Source organism: Terrapene carolina, unplaced genomic scaffold (genome assembly GCF_002925995.2).
Source record: "Terrapene carolina triunguis isolate 2854851 unplaced genomic scaffold, T_m_triunguis-2.0 Scaffold247, whole genome shotgun sequence".
Lineage (NCBI taxonomy): Eukaryota > Metazoa > Chordata > Testudines > Emydidae > Terrapene > Terrapene triunguis.
Window position 1 is genome coordinate 9,262,777 of NW_020664598.1, and position 15,499 is coordinate 9,278,275.

Below are 15,499 nucleotides of genomic sequence, written 5' to 3' on the forward strand. Positions count from 1 at the left end.
ATACTGTACTCTGCTTCCTCTGTCTGCCTCTTGTAAGAAGCTACTCCCAGGCCAGAATACTTGGAACTGAGATTGTCTCTGTGGGTACTTCTACACAGGGATAAAAGACCCGTGGCATGGCCGCAGGCGGCCCAGGTCAGCTGACTCGGGTTCATGGGGCTAAGAGTCACTGTAGACATTAGGGCTTGGAATTGTGAGTTACTTTTGGCAGACTCCCAGAGCACAAGTCCAGTGAGGCTGAGTCTACACTGAAAAGCAATAGGGCTTGAACCCTGGGTCCTGGCTTGACTCAAGCTCTGACCCCGCACCCCGTAGGGTGCTGCGACCGAGCCCTGGGTCAGCATGATTTGTGTGTAAACGGAAGAGAGATTAGGTTTGAGCCTGAGTTCAAACCCTGGGCTTACATTGTAATGTAGACATACCCAGACTCTAGGACCCTGTGAGGTGGGAGGGTCCCAGAGCTCAGGCTGCAGCCTGAGCCCCAATGCCTACACCACAATTAAACAGCCCCTTAGCCTGAGCCTGGAGACCCAACTGCTAGAGTCTATGCTGGTAACTCACATAGGCTTCATCTCCTCAGGTCAAGTCTCACAGCCCTCCTCCTGGAGTCTGTACTGGTAACTCAAGCCAGCTGTAGCCCCCAATCAGCTTCTCTAAACTGGCCCCTTTCAAATATTTCCCCTAGGCTAGGAGAGGTCAGCAGACCTCCTCCAAGCTGTTCCCTTCCCATCTACCTTTTGGGTCGCTGAGGCTTCTCTTTTATCACTAGGCCTGGGACTGATTTAGCCATAAGACCTACCTGTCACACAGCCGCAATGACTTCCTCACCTGGGAAGGAGAGCTGAGGAAAGCTCATGTAGGGCTGGACCTATTACTCTTAAAGGGGCCAGTCATCCTGTGACTGCTCTGTACATCTGGGAAATTGCTGCCTTCCCATCCCCCATTACATGACAACGAAGCTCCAAAGGAGGCACATTCTAGCAGGCAGGGCCGGCTTTATGACCCACGGGGCCCGATTCCAATACCCGGCGGCAGTCCGGGGCTTCAGCAGCACTTCGCGGCGGGGGGGTCCGCTCCGGGTCTTCCGCGGCACCGAAGGACCCCCCACTGCCGAAATGCCGCCGAAGACCCCCAGCGCAGGGCCCTCTTAGGCACGGGGCCCGATTTCGGAGAATCAGGTGAATCGGCTTAAAGCCGGCCCTGCTAGCAGGGCCTCCCCTGTCAGTGGCTGCCTCATGGGAGAGTTGCCACCTGACCAAGTTTTCCCAGGATCATCCCTTTTTTGGGGTAGTTGTCCCGGGCAATCTCTAAGGGCTCTCAGTGCACTCTGCCAGCTGTCCAGTTTTATGGGCTCAGGATCATCCTGGATGTCCCAGCTTTTTGTGCCGCTGAGGTGGCAACCCTAGCCCCATGCCCCCTTAAAGAAGAGCTGGCAACAACACAGGGATCTCTGCAGGAAAAGTAGTATCACTCCGTTAACAGAACTGCATAGATACAGAAGAACTGGGCAAAGAATGGGGAAAAAGATAGATTTGTTGAACGTCATACTTGATAAATATATTGGATGGATATATTTAAATTATTCACCCAGCTCTCTAAAAATATGCCATGAATAATGTAGTCCAAGTGTGACATTCTTTAAATACAACTATTTGATGAACATTATTCGACCAGCTCATTATAAAGCCAGAGGAGAAAAGGCTCTGGCAGTGATGGGATAAGGTGGTGTGTATTTACCTCAGTGGTTAATGTTTGCTGCTTGAAGCAAACATTCTGAATTGAATTACAAATTTCTTCTCCCTGGTCCATGTACCTTGCCAGTGAGGAGCGTGAAAACAAATTTGCCAAGATTTTCAAAAATGGGTGCATAAAGTTGGGCTCCTCAGTCCATATTTAGTCACCTAAATAAGTGACCTGATCTTCAAAAGTGCTGAGCACACAAACTTCCACTGAAGCCAAATGGGAACTGCTGTCCTCTCTGGACTTTTTTAGACCACAGCTGGAAGTTGTGTGGGGTAGGGAGAGAGGCCGCAGCAACAGGCCAGAGGTAACAGCCTGGGAGCTGGTTGGCACCTAAACATGGAAGTAAGAGCCACCTTTGAAAATCTCACCATTTCTTTTGGAGAAACAAGCACTAATAATTTGGAAGCTCTAATATCTGAGTCATGTGTTAATATTCTTTTTAAATAGAGTTTAATGTTGCCTTAAGGAAAAGCAACAATCATCATTTACAAAAACATTTAATCTGTGTTATGGACCTGACATCCGCTGACCAAAAAAGCAAGACCACATCTTAGAGACAATTTTTTTAAAGCTGTAAATGTGCGGCAAGTGATATTTTCTGTACAAATTGTCTGAGTGACCAGTGTAGGTTTAAATCTAAATGTTATTTGGGGATAAGTTACTAATTTGCGGGTTATTTTTAACACTCATGAAAGTAAGGGACAGATGATGCTGGGCAGAGCCAGGAAAAATACAAATGAGAGCTGTGTAAGCTTCCCACCCACAACTTTGTCACTGTCCTTTGAATTCTGACTTTCAATACCCTCTGCTATATCACTCTTGGCTTCCCCACATCAACTCTGGCACAGCACCTCAGTTCTCTGCGTGGATTTGCAGATACTGCCAACTGTGCAATTATACTCAACTATGCAGGTGGTTTTGTAATGACCATGTTGATAAATATGCACAAAGAACACAGACTGGAGAATACTAAATAACTTTTGCCTATGGCACACTGTGTGGTTGTCATTGTTTTGGGTCTTTGTTTTGCTTGAATTACTTATAGGCGACAAACTGACTTGAATGAAGAATTTAACTGGAAAAACCTTTAGCTCACCTATGCCACAACTCACAAAGTGCAATAAAAACCACGGTCAAAGGGCCAAATGGAATAAGAGTCTCAGAGAATGAAGGCCAACCTCATCTAAAACCAAGCACAATTCATCATTTTTCTTTCTGTGTCTCACTGCGTGGCATACATTCAGTTCTCAGCATGGGTAATGTTGTTCAGTGAATGCCTTATTTACATTGATGTTTTTAGGCTAAAAATGTTATGCACAGTTTACTCTTTTAAGCCAGCAGCAGGCACAACGTAATTACACTACATGCAACCTAGAGTAAGTCCTGCTTAAAAGAAAAAAATTTAGTGCTAAAAGAATATTAAACTAAGGGTATGTCTACACTACGGGATTAATCCGAATTTAGATAATTCGAATTTGGGAAACAGGTTGTGTAAATTCGATTGTGCGCGGCCACACTAAGCACCTTAATTCGGTTTTTAACCACATTAATTCGGTGGTGTGCGGCCACACTACCCCATTAATTTAAACACAGTAATTCGGTGGTGTGCGGCCACACTAACCCTAATTCGAATTAACAAAATCGATTTAGGCGCTACTCCGCTCGTCGAGGTGGAGTACAGAAATCGATTTTAAGTGCCCTTTAATTCGAATTAACTGGCTCTGTAGTGTGGACGGGTGAAGGGTTAATTCGGATTAACGCAGCTAAATCCGAATTAAAGTCGTAGTGTAGACCAGGCCTAACACTAGGTTGTATTATGTTACATTTTTAATCGAGTGGGCTTGTCAATGGCTCTGAAGTGCCCAATTCAACTCTTAGTAAAAATCAATGGGAGTCCTGTGAGTGACTTTAATGGGAATGGACCTGGCCCTAACTGAATAGATTTCTATGGTTTTACACATTGCCCTTTTAAGTTAAGAGGTGCTCTGCCATTTGAGACAATGCCAACCGGCAACAGTGTTCTACTTGGACAATAGCTACCTGCAACTGCCAAACTTTCAACTGACATTGTGAGCTAGATTCGGAGTTATCAAAAGCCCTTAGCAAGGGGCAGCGTGTAGCTCAGCTACCCGAGGGTCCTTGCTTATTCCTTGTTTTATGAGATAAGTAAGCTGCACCAGCACTATATCTAATTTCCCTCTTCACCAGCCCAGCTGTGCTGGCTGATGCATGGGAATGTGGAGCCAATACTGTGTCTATTCGCCCCTCTTGCTTGTCCACTCCTTGCCCATCTGTGTGAGTCAGACAGCAGTAGCTCTGCCTGCAGCAGCTGCTTCCCACGCCAACCCCAGAAAATGCGTGAGTCCACGCAGGGAGTTAAAAGGGGTCATAGGGCATCTGACAATTAAGCCCAAGACATTTCTTCAGATTACAGAAGAAAACTGTAGTGTTTTCAGCTGAAAGAGGGAGGCATCCCCATCGGCAAATCACTCTGAATACCACAGACATGTACAATCATCTAACAGGTCACCCCAGGCTGGGAAAAGATAAGTGGAAGAGAATTAAACAGTAAAAAATTTAATCTCATTAGATAAAGCCTGCCAATTAAGCACTGAAACTTTTCAAAACGCTGATTCTCTACAGTTTTGACATGAAATACCTTGGGAGGAATTTGGCTTGTATTCATGTAGGAGATCCAAAAATGTTAATGACTGATAAAATAAAGAGCAGGACATGAGTGGAATATAAATAGTTTAATTTATTACATTTTCTAGTATATTTCCAAAGATTTCATAATAAAATGTACATTTAATTTGATATGAATTCAAAGGACTTTGTTTTGGCCTTTAACGTAGCCTTATATGATATCTTCATAAATTATATGCCTCTTTGACCATGCATAGACCCACAGTAAAAATAATATTGGAGAGAAAAATCTAATGTTTTCACAGTTCAGTTATCTTGTTTAAAATATAAAAATCAGCAGCTTTGAAAATATACACCAAAAATTATTATTTAGCACATTAATCAGTAAAGAAGGATTTATAATCTATAGCCCAGTCCTGCAAATGCTTGAGTACACATGGAACTTATTCATATACTTAAATGTCTGTCTTCAGGGAGATGACGCATATAAGTAGTTCCCCGTGTGCTTAAATGTTTGAGTTCGAGGGCCTACCTAGTGTGAAACTCTACTCACTGTATTTTCTGAAGTCTTATATATGTGACATCTAGAGCATTAGGAACACAAATGCTCCTAATGTTAGTGAAAAGTAGGCCCTTAATTTTTCATTCCTTACATTTTAAGGACTTGTCCTTATTTGTTTGATATGCACTGGGGAAAAAGCCCTACATTTTTCTGAAAATATCTAACATACTACGCAAAAATCAAAAGACTGAAATAAATGACGCAAAGGTTTATGATCAAAGTGGCCTTTTCTGGTCTTAAAAATGTATGTCTTGCTAAGCTATAGTTTCTTCACTCGGGAGTGCATCAAAAGGAGTAGCACTTCACGCAAACATTCTATTTGCTGCAATAAACTGGCCAGAAAAAAACACACATTGTTTTATATGGTATAAAGCATAAAAAATCTTTCAGTTAAGTATATGAGTTTATAAAAATAATTTACAACACTATTAGAAGCTTCTCAATAGAAAATGGTGATATTCACCCTGTGCAGAAGCCCAGCGCAAGGCCAGTGCACCACTTAAATAGTCTGTTTTAAAAATATAATTTTCTTAATCGGATATAAACAATGCACATATGGAAATTAGGACAGTTTTAGGTGTTGTCTACACAGGAAAGATTGACAGGGTTTGTTTTTTCTTTTTATTTACTCAGCTATACAAATATAGCTAACTTGAAAGAGTGCATTCACACTGCTTTGTCTAAAGTGGCTTAAGCAACTTCCTTTGTGCATCACAATGCCCACGCAGCACTGTGTGTTTTGAAATAAGCACACAAGCTGTCCGGGCAGGTGTCCCAGGGTACAGTGCTCAATATACTGTTGTTTATTGTTTTGGATTGTGGGATACCTACTGGAATCTACTGGAACATGGGGTCAAACTCCCTTGATTCCTTCCACTGTAACCCATAATTGGCTTGTTTTCCACTAGTCAACACCATTTTCAAACTGTTTCAGTTTCAAACGAGTTTTCAAACTGCTGTCAGGCAGCATAGATGAAGCACTGCTGAGTACAGCAATCCTGACCATCATTAATACGAACAGGGTGCTCCATATGTGTTAACTGCCTAGGAAGGTGATGTTGGAGGAGATGGAAGATCACCACCATTGTGACAGCACACGGATGCTGCTAGAGCAAGATGCTAAAACTAAGCAGTTACTTCAGTCCCGCTCCTCATAGCATGCACATGTGCTGGGAGCATTAACCGAGATCTTTGTTTTTGTAATTCTACCACTGCTCCTTGGTTTTGGTGCCACACTGGCACCTGTCCTGGGAATATCCCTTTCTCCTGCATTTGCTCTGCTAGCTGCTGGTAAATCTTGGCATTCTAGTGACTCCTGAAAAGATGAGATTGAATGTACTCTTCTCCCTGGAAGGCCAGGAATTCCTCAATTTCCTGATGCAACCACATGAGGGTGCAATGGACTCAGGGTCTGTGAACTTGCCTCGAACTGGAGATACACAGATGCACTTGTATGTCTGCCATTATTTAAACAGAGATAGGGATGTCCAATCAAGATGCAGTTGGTGCTTAAATTGGTCTGAAAAAAGTGTGTGTGTGGGGGGGGTCCATCATAATCTGGGAGCAGCAGCTTTGGTAAAACGGTGCTTGGGTGTGCCCCTCAGCAACCTAGCTCGGTTTTTAAACTTTTTCTTTTTCCCCCCCCAGGGCCCCAATCCCTTAGACCACCATGTCACCCCTCCATTCCCTCACCAAGCACATAGACTTTAAATGCCAGATATGGTGGAGGATAGGGCTGTGCAAATAAGTGATTTTTTAGTTTGGTGGCTGAACCGTAAAGTCGGGGGGGAAATTGTTTTAGGTTGAATTAAACGTTTTGTTTGAGGATGTGGTCTGGGTTTTTTCCCCCCAACATTTTAAAATAATTTTGAGGTAAAATTCAAAATGCAAAATAATTTTGAATAAAAAAAATGGAAGCATCTCATTCAGAAAATGTTGAAACAAAGTGTTTTGATTATTTTAGAATTTTTTTGCTCCCGACCAAAACAATTCAGCAAATTCAACGTGAATTAGCAAAATGCATTTTTTGGACAAAAAAAGTTTTGGTCCCAGCTCTAGTGGAGAGTGCACACGTAACCAGACAAGCCAATCCAGATATTAAGTAATGCAGTGTGGGATAGCAGTGAGAGGACTACCTGATGCGATACAGCTATTTCAAAACGGGGATATGTCCACACCAATCTTACAGCGGTATAACACATTCCAAAACAGAATTATGTCACTTCCAAAGTGGGTTAATTACAGAGGGATAAGATGCAAGATAATGCCCCAAAAGATCATTTGAGTCTGGATGGAAGGCAGTTTATGCCAAAAAACTAAAGATACACCCCCCCACACACACACAAAAAAAGCTTTCCCATGTAGACAAGGCCTATCCAAGATAAACATTTTCCTTTCTCAGAGGCTAGTATAAGGGGCAACCGTGGTAACAAGTATTCATCTCTAGAATAAGAAACTATGAGGGATTAATTTTGGTTTTAGGATTTTTGGAAGCCAAAAGAGACTTGCTATTGTGGATATTGCTAATTATGGCTAAAAGTACGTGACAGGCTATTTTGCAAGACAGAATGAAACATGAGATAAGATCACCCCTCTATACTCATACTTTACCTGCTGCATTACTGTGATCTGATGATATGCAGGCTCACTGAGGAAGAGTCACCATCATACTGTTTTATAATGCAGTACATGGAGATACCATAGAACTATCAGTACTTGTGGTTACACATTTAAGTTAGGAAGCTCTTCATTTAGGAGAAAAGGGTTATTCTCAAACTGTGCCAGCAGTTCTTCCATCGCTGCCTACCAGAAAATACTGGGTTTAGGCTGCGACATCATGGAAGCATCCTGTAGATGCCTTGCCATGCAGCAGCTTGATGTTAAATATTCCCACTGTTTTGTCGATTGCCATCCAATCATCACGAGTGACTAACAAATCCCAATGTGCTTTTCCCATTCAGTTAAGTGAATGCTTTGGTCAAGGGGGTGCCCACTGCTGCTGAGGATGATGAGGACAGCTTGTTTGGAGATGTTTTCTTCTGCCTTGCACAAGTCAGCCGTGGTGATGAAAGTCAGTCTCTGGCAAACGCAACAACAATGGGGGTGATTAACCTCAGCAGCCAGACTGAAGGATATTTCCACCAGAACGCTTAGTCACTGACAGCGTGGTGAATATCTAAGAGGAAGGAAGCAAGAATGTTTTCAGTACATTGAAATGAATCCCAAGGAGGATGGCACTCAGATATATAAGGAATAATGCTACAACCATAGCATTTCTTATTCAAAGTAGTATAGTGTAATGGCAAAGACACATTTAACATCCTCATTGCTACACAGTACACACACCCCTTGTCTTCACCACTTTTCTTAGGGTTTTTATTTTTGTGGTCAAGAAGAAACGACTGAGGGAAAGTCCCGTGGCTTTCTACCACTTTTATCTTAATATGGTAAATTAAAATATCACGTTAATCATATAGAATTCTGGAACCAATTCCAGCTCTAGATATTTTGGATTAGGATTTACAGCACTTGTGCGGACCAGGATCCGGTGATTGGAACTCCTGCTTTAGGAAGTGTGGAGCAGATGTGGCTACCCTTCCAACACATACACTGGGATTCTGTTCTATGTCTCCAGAAGCACTGGGCAAGGGGAAGAGAAAGATGGTTTTAAGCTAATTTTGTGTCTGTCCGGTTCTGGGGCTAAAATGACAACCAGCATAATTTAGAACAGCCCTGGAGGCTGCTTTAAATTAGGGCAGCATACCTTGAGGTTCCTATCATTTGCGGTACAAGCCAGAATGGCCGTAGGAATATATACTAAGGCCCCAACATCTACTGCCCATGGCACAAAGGTTTGTCTGGGGAAGGGCCAGTATAGGGACACCTATCGTGGCCCAACATAGTACCTGCAAGGAGGAAATTCTACCCCAGCAACTTGCCTGTTGAGATCCAAGAATGATCTTGGCACTGGACAAGGATTCCAGGAAACCTGTGTTCTATTCCGTACTCTGACACACTTTTCCTCTGTGACCTTGGGCAAGTCACTTAACCTCTCCGTGCCTCAGTTTACAATCTTCTGCTTGTATGTGTCCCTTTCTCACACTTCTTCTCTATAAGACTATAAGCTCTGTGGGGCATGGACTCTCTCTTACTAGGGGTTTATACAATGCCTAGCACATTGGGCCCCCTACATGCTACTGTAATACAAATAAAATAATAATAATTGACTTTAATGGAGGTACCCCACACATTTCAGGACCAGGCTCTTTTAAACTATATCTTTGACTGAAGGAGCTCAAACGGTTCCCAAAAAAATGAAAAATCCATGAGCACAACTCTTCCAATATAGTTCTCTTGGATTCAAGCTGCTCTAACTTGATGCCGAAGGAAAAATATTCTCAGTGCACTTTATAAAGGTTTTCTTTTTTCCCCCCAGACAATAGCCAAGAAACCTTTGTAGATCTAGTCTACAAAATGAGGACTCTTGGTGCTTTCCTGACACTTACATTAAAAATAAAGATATTCAAGAGTAGTTTTTGTAAAATGAAAAAGTACTGAAATTCTAGAAGAAAAATAAGTTGCATGAAATCCAACAAATTACCTCAGTTAGTAGTTAAGGTTTACTACACAACTGATGGTGTTGTTTTGCACACACATAATACAGGAAGGATTACAGGAAATCAAAACCACTTCTATCTAAATGGTTCAAAGCTACAGTAATTAGCTGGCATCAAAGTCATCTCTGAGGAAGAATAAACTGAGAACAGAACAGAGTATCTGCACATTTCTCTCATGCAAATAAGATTGAAATGTCTGCAGTTAATAGAGATCTGAAAGCCTTAAAGTTCAGTAAGTTGAAGCCTTGCTGTACACAGACTGCTAACAGCTCTTTGGGGAATAGCATCAATAAATGATACACAACCTCCTCCCTCTGTAAGCAAATAAAACACTACATGCCAATAAGGAATTCAGATACATGCAAGAAACTACCTTAATTTATAGTGAAAAGAAAGAGGATATATTTAAGCTAAGGGACTGGGTTTGAAATAGGGCTTCTAATTCTCCAATGCAAAATATGTGCATCTTAATCTTCATTTTCATTTCAAGTGGACTTTGATTGCACTGCATTGTTGAAGTCACTTTGAAATGAAAATAAAGATTAAAATGTGCTAGCTTTATCTGTTTTTCCTTCTTGGTCTTGACCCCAACTTCTATGTGTACTGGCTAGCTTTAGCTGCTGTGCGGTCTCTGCATAGCTTCTTGACTAAAGCAAACCAGCTGGGATCTATCTGAGAGTTACTGGAAACATGATTTTTCGATTTAGAGCTGTTAGCTGTTCAAGTGAAGACAAGGCTATAGATCCAATAAATGGAAGCGCTCATTAGTGAACTAGCTGAGTCATGCCAGTTTCTAAAGGAAGATTTGCCTGAATTGTAAATACCAACATTGGTAATCACTACAATTCAGTCTTTCTTAAAACCAGGTCTCATTACAGCCCAGGTTCTGCCACCTATACTCACGCTGAGTAGCACTTGTCTCTGCAAACAGTTTCATTGATTTCAAGAGCCTGTTTTGTAGAGTGAGTAAGAGAAGCAAAATCTGGCTCTAATTTATAAAAGCAAAGTAAATTAGAGCCCAATCCTTCTACCCTTAATCAGTGGCGGATTTAGAGTTAGTGGGGCCCTGTGCTCAGCTTCATTTTTGGGGCCCTCCTTGGGACCCAGCCAAGAAACATTCTCTCTTATCTCCCCCCACCCATCCCTGCTTTTCATCCTTTTTTTCTTCATCCTTCTCCTATAAGTAATAGGAAGTAAATGAAAATAAAGTCAGGTACCTTGATTGTTTTTGTAGTGTAACCTATTTTTCCACAGACCACTTGAAAAATCACTGAGGGTCTCGGCGGACCCCTTAATGATCTTTCCAAATATTGTTTGTACCGTTAGCTAACTATTGTAAAGCGCTTTGGATAAGAGCGCTTTATAAAAAAAATGTAAAAAAGCGTTGGGGTGCGGGGTCTGGCCAGAAGTTATGATGCGGGAGGGGGCTCCGGGCTGGGGCTGCAAGGTCTGGGAGGAAGTTAGAGTGCAGGAGCAGGCTGGGGGTTGGGGTGCAGGGTCTGGCCAGGAGTTAGGGTGCGGGAGGGGGCTCAGGGCTGGGACAGGGGGTTAGGGTGTGGAGCACTTACCTGGGGCAGCTCCTGTTTGGTGTGAGGGGTGCAGGTGAGGGTAGGGGGGTGCAGGAGTCAGGGAGGGCAGGGTGTGTGTGAGAAGGGTGCAAGAGTCAGGGCTGGGAGTGTGTGAGGGGATGCAGGAGTCAGGGAGGGCAGGTGGCTGAGTGTATGAGGGGGTGCAGGAGTCAGGGCTAGGGTGCAAGGTCTGGGAAGGAGTTAGGGTTCAGGGGCAGGCTGGGGTGCAGGGTCTGGCCAGGAGTTAGGGGGCAGGAGGGGGCTCAGGGCTGGGGCAGGGGTGTGGAGCACTTACCTGGGGCAGCTCCCATTTGGTGCGAGGGGTGCAGGTGGGAATGTGTGTGTGGGGGGTGCAGGAGCTCCCGTTTGGTGCTCAGGGTGCGGGGGGGGGGGGAAGGTGTGGGGGGGTGCAGGAGTCAGGGCGTAGGGGGTGCAGGAGTCAGGGAGGGCTCGGGGTGTGTGAGGGGTGTGCAGGAGTCAGGATGGGGTTGGGGGTGTGGGCTGGGGTTGTGGGGGTGCTCCCAGCCCCGTGCCCCACCCCAGCCTCCTGTCCTGAGCAGCTCATGGCGGGGGGGGGTATGTGTAGGGGGAGTGCGGGGGCCCCGCCTTTGCTCCGCCCTACCCCATTTCCACCCCCTAACCCCAAGGCCCTGCTCCCGCCTCTTCTCCACCTCCTCCCCCGAGCGTGCTGCAGCCCTGCTCCTCCCCCTCCCTCCCAGAACGACCTGAGTGCTGACAAATAGCTCTTAGGAGGCAGGGGAAGCGCTGGGTGGGAAGGGGCGGGAAGGCGGCACGCTCGGGGGAGGAGGCGGGGGAGGGGGAAGCTTGGGTGCCGGTGGGGGCGGAGCCTGCAGCAGGAGCCACAGGAGCCTGCAAGACCAAGCTTCTGTCCCCGCAGCTGCCCGGCCCTGGGCCTCCCCCACATCGTTGGGGGGCCCCGGCCAGGGCACCCTGTGTTTCACTGTAAATCCGCCTCTGCCCTTACTCATGCTGAGTAACACTGTACTTGTCAGAAGACTGCTCGTGAAATGAGATACTACTGGAAGTCACTGAGGATGGCAGTATCTGGTCCGAAATAAAGATGTGCTACATCTGTGCAGGAAAGTGATAGTAATTTCCTTTCCTTTAGCATGTTTATAAATGTATAACATAGAAAGCATGCTGAGGTCATTCATCGTTCTATTTGTCCCAATGCAGTCAGTACCCACAAAATGCCAACAATTTTTTTACTTTTATTGGCTGAATAAGAGATGAGATTAAGTTAGAGGAGCAAAAACCTTTTGAATGCTAGCACTACCAAATCATCACAACCCTCTGGAGGTTTTAATTTGCATGTTCCTCCTCAAAACGATTCTCTCCCCCACTCCTCCCCAAATAAACCTGATTAGCTGAAATTACCACACCACATTATGTCTAATCATACTATTCATTTTCAATTTTAGCAGCTCAGATGTCCAAAATAAATTATGATTATCATTCTATCTTCACACTGCATATGCTAATACGCCATTTGAATTCACAGGTGTGAAGACTCCCACTCAGCCGTCTACCAGGAAAAGGCCTCTGATAAAATGAGAACTTGTTTTCCTTTCTTTGAGGGTTTATAAGAACCCCATTATAACATGATGTTACAGAGAAAGATAAAACCTTTGCTGTGGATGCTCTGAAATGACTCTGCTATCTGCCAATCTGTTACATTCACAAAGGCTGTCATCTTGTCTACCTTGCATTATGCTGCAAACACAACATACAACTAGCACAGACAAGTAGATGTGGCTACTTTTGCAGATCTCTGGTATTTTAGAGTATTACAGCTTGTAGCTAAAATATGTACATAAGGACACAGATTCAGCCCAAGACCCACTGACAGATTCAAGAGTTAAAATGGCTTAGGATATGTCTACACTGCAATTAGACACCTACAGCTGCCTGTGCATAGATGTTCAGGATCAGGCTGCAGCCTGGGCTTTCAGGTTCTAGAGCCCAGGTTGCAACCCACGTTCTCAGGTTCTAGAGCGCAGGCTGCAGCCCGGGCCCAAAGTTCTACACCGCAATTAAACAGCTTCTTAGTCCGAGCCCTGCAAGCCCAAGTCAGCTGGCATAGGTCGGGCACATGTTTTTAATCGCAGTGTATGTCTAGCCTTAGAGGAAATCCTCAGCTGGTCTAAATAGGCACTCTCCAATGGAACGCAACTGATTTACACCAGCAAATGATTTTGCTCCTTTTCGTGCTTCTTTACTTGGAGTCAGACACATGAACTGAGTAAAGAAAAAATCTCTGGAGCGGCAGAATTTAAGAGAAAAATCATTAAGTAACTGATCTTTCTCTAGAATGCCAGTTTATAAGCCTATTTTAAGTACTTAGATCAACCTGAAATGTTAGCCTTGATAACCAATTAGCAGAAATAAATATTTGAAGCCTTCATACACAGATTTCTGAGAGTCAGAGTGTAAGGAGAATTCTCTACTCTCAGACAGAGGAGACACTACATCATGGCAGACCATTGACATTATATAGTTAAAGAATTAAACATATGTAAAAAAAAACCCAACAACTCTGAGTCTTTATATAAACAGTCAAAACTTCAATATCTGAAACTCCTGGTCATCCAAAATTCAAATCAAAACTTTGTCTAGAAACCAAAATTCATTTTTATAAACTCTAATTATTCAAAGATTTCCAACATCTTCCCCGGAGACCCCAAAATACAAGGCTGTGAGACAAAATGTGCATAGTGCAAGCTGGGGAGTGTAAGGGTGGAAGTAGCTTTGGGCAGGCTTAAAGTTCACTCTTGAACTATCCCTGATCCTGCTGACACTCTATATTAGACTGGTCCCTGTGCTCTGAGTTAGAGCATCTTAGGGATGCTTTGATTTATGATAGCTGTAAATGACCACAAGGTTGAAGATCAGAAAGAGGGATCTTCTAGTGGAGTACAGCAGGTATGGGAGCTCTTACATCATCACTCTTTCCCCTCATGTGCTGGCAGCAGGAAGGAGGGGGAATGCCTGCTCTCCTCGATCAGAAGATCCCCTTGTGCTGGCTGAAGCAAAATGCCATAATCTGGCGTGATTCCCCCTGGGGCTGCATGTACTAGCTTTAGGATCACATCATCTGGCACTGCAGTGCAAAGGGGCTGCACTGCATAAGAAAATCTAGCCTTATGTATTTTTTGTTTAGAGATACCACGCACACACCTCTGACACCACATACACACCTCTGCACAAACTGGATGAATTCCTATTGTGTTGTCCAACTGCGCTTTTGTCAGTCCACATTTGATGGCTGCTGAAAACCCCTGGGTAACTTCTCCAGCATTTGGACCAAGCACATGGAAACCGATAACTCGCTCCTAAATAAAGAAAATCAATTCAAGTAGCCTTGTACATTTATTCTCTTCAGATAGTCTTGAAGATTGTCTTATTACTAAAGACAGTGTGTTTAACTTTTACTCAGATAAGTTGTTCCACTGACTTCAATGGGCTACTCACCTAAGTGAAGATAAGCATATGTGTATATCAAGCATATTGCAATACCAGGGCCAGTGTTGGTTGGTCATTTACTGTGTGTTTGTTCTGAATCATCTCAATAAAAATTAAATTTTACAAACTCCCAGTTTAGCAGTTAAGTAGCATTAAGTGTAACACAAGAAACGCTTATATATGATTCTATTTAGCTTTTCTAACTGAATTGATGTAATTGAATGATTACTGCTGGGCAAATATGTTCACTGACAAGTAATACATATTCTGTGCAAAAGGTCAAAATCAAAACACTGGCTCATGGATGTGATGTCAGGTTACAAGGAGACTGAAGCCTGAGCCCCGCCACCCGGGCCCAAAGCCCAAGCTCTTCCACCTCTTAGCTTCATGGGGCCCCCTGTGGCATGGGGGTCCGGGGCAATTGCCCTGCTTGCTACCCCCTAATGCCAGCCCCGTGTACATTTCTGTGATTTTATTGTTTATTGCCCATGCCCTGTCCGTGACTTTTAATAAAAATACCCGTGCCAAAATCTTAGCCTTAACTACGAGCAATAGTTAACATCTCTGGTGACTGCTGAAACAGACACGGCAGATATTCACAAGAAAACAACTATCACTGCATACTCCGCTTCTCCAGCATACGCTAGTGTCCAAATGAAAAATATCTGGAAACATTTTAGTATAGCTCCTTTCCGTACTACCGAGAGAACAACAAATCTGATTTATAAAATATTTTACATCCTGAGCTGGTGTAAACTGCCATAGCTCCATTGACTTTGATGGAGTTATGTGATTTATGCTAGCTAAGGTTCTGTCTCTTTGTTTTCATGCTATAACAATCCTGTTGGATATCAAAGGCTATCTGCTTCTGCTAACTACAG

General features: G+C 43.7%; 1 protein-coding gene across 1 annotated transcript in view; it reads right to left on the reverse strand.

The window, feature by feature from the left end:
• Positions 1-6,961: 6,961 nt before the first annotated feature.
• TXNRD1 (thioredoxin reductase 1) overlaps positions 6,962-15,499 on the reverse strand; it is a 42,609-nt gene continuing 34,071 nt past the window's right edge. Inside the window, exons 15-16 of the mRNA XM_029912809.1 lie at positions 14,354-14,488; positions 6,962-8,126 (exon numbers count right to left, since the gene is read on the reverse strand). Coding sequence (XP_029768669.1) covers positions 8,064-8,126; positions 14,354-14,488 — 198 coding nt within the window. The 3' untranslated portion in view covers positions 6,962-8,063. The remainder of the gene's footprint in view (positions 8,127-14,353; positions 14,489-15,499) is intronic.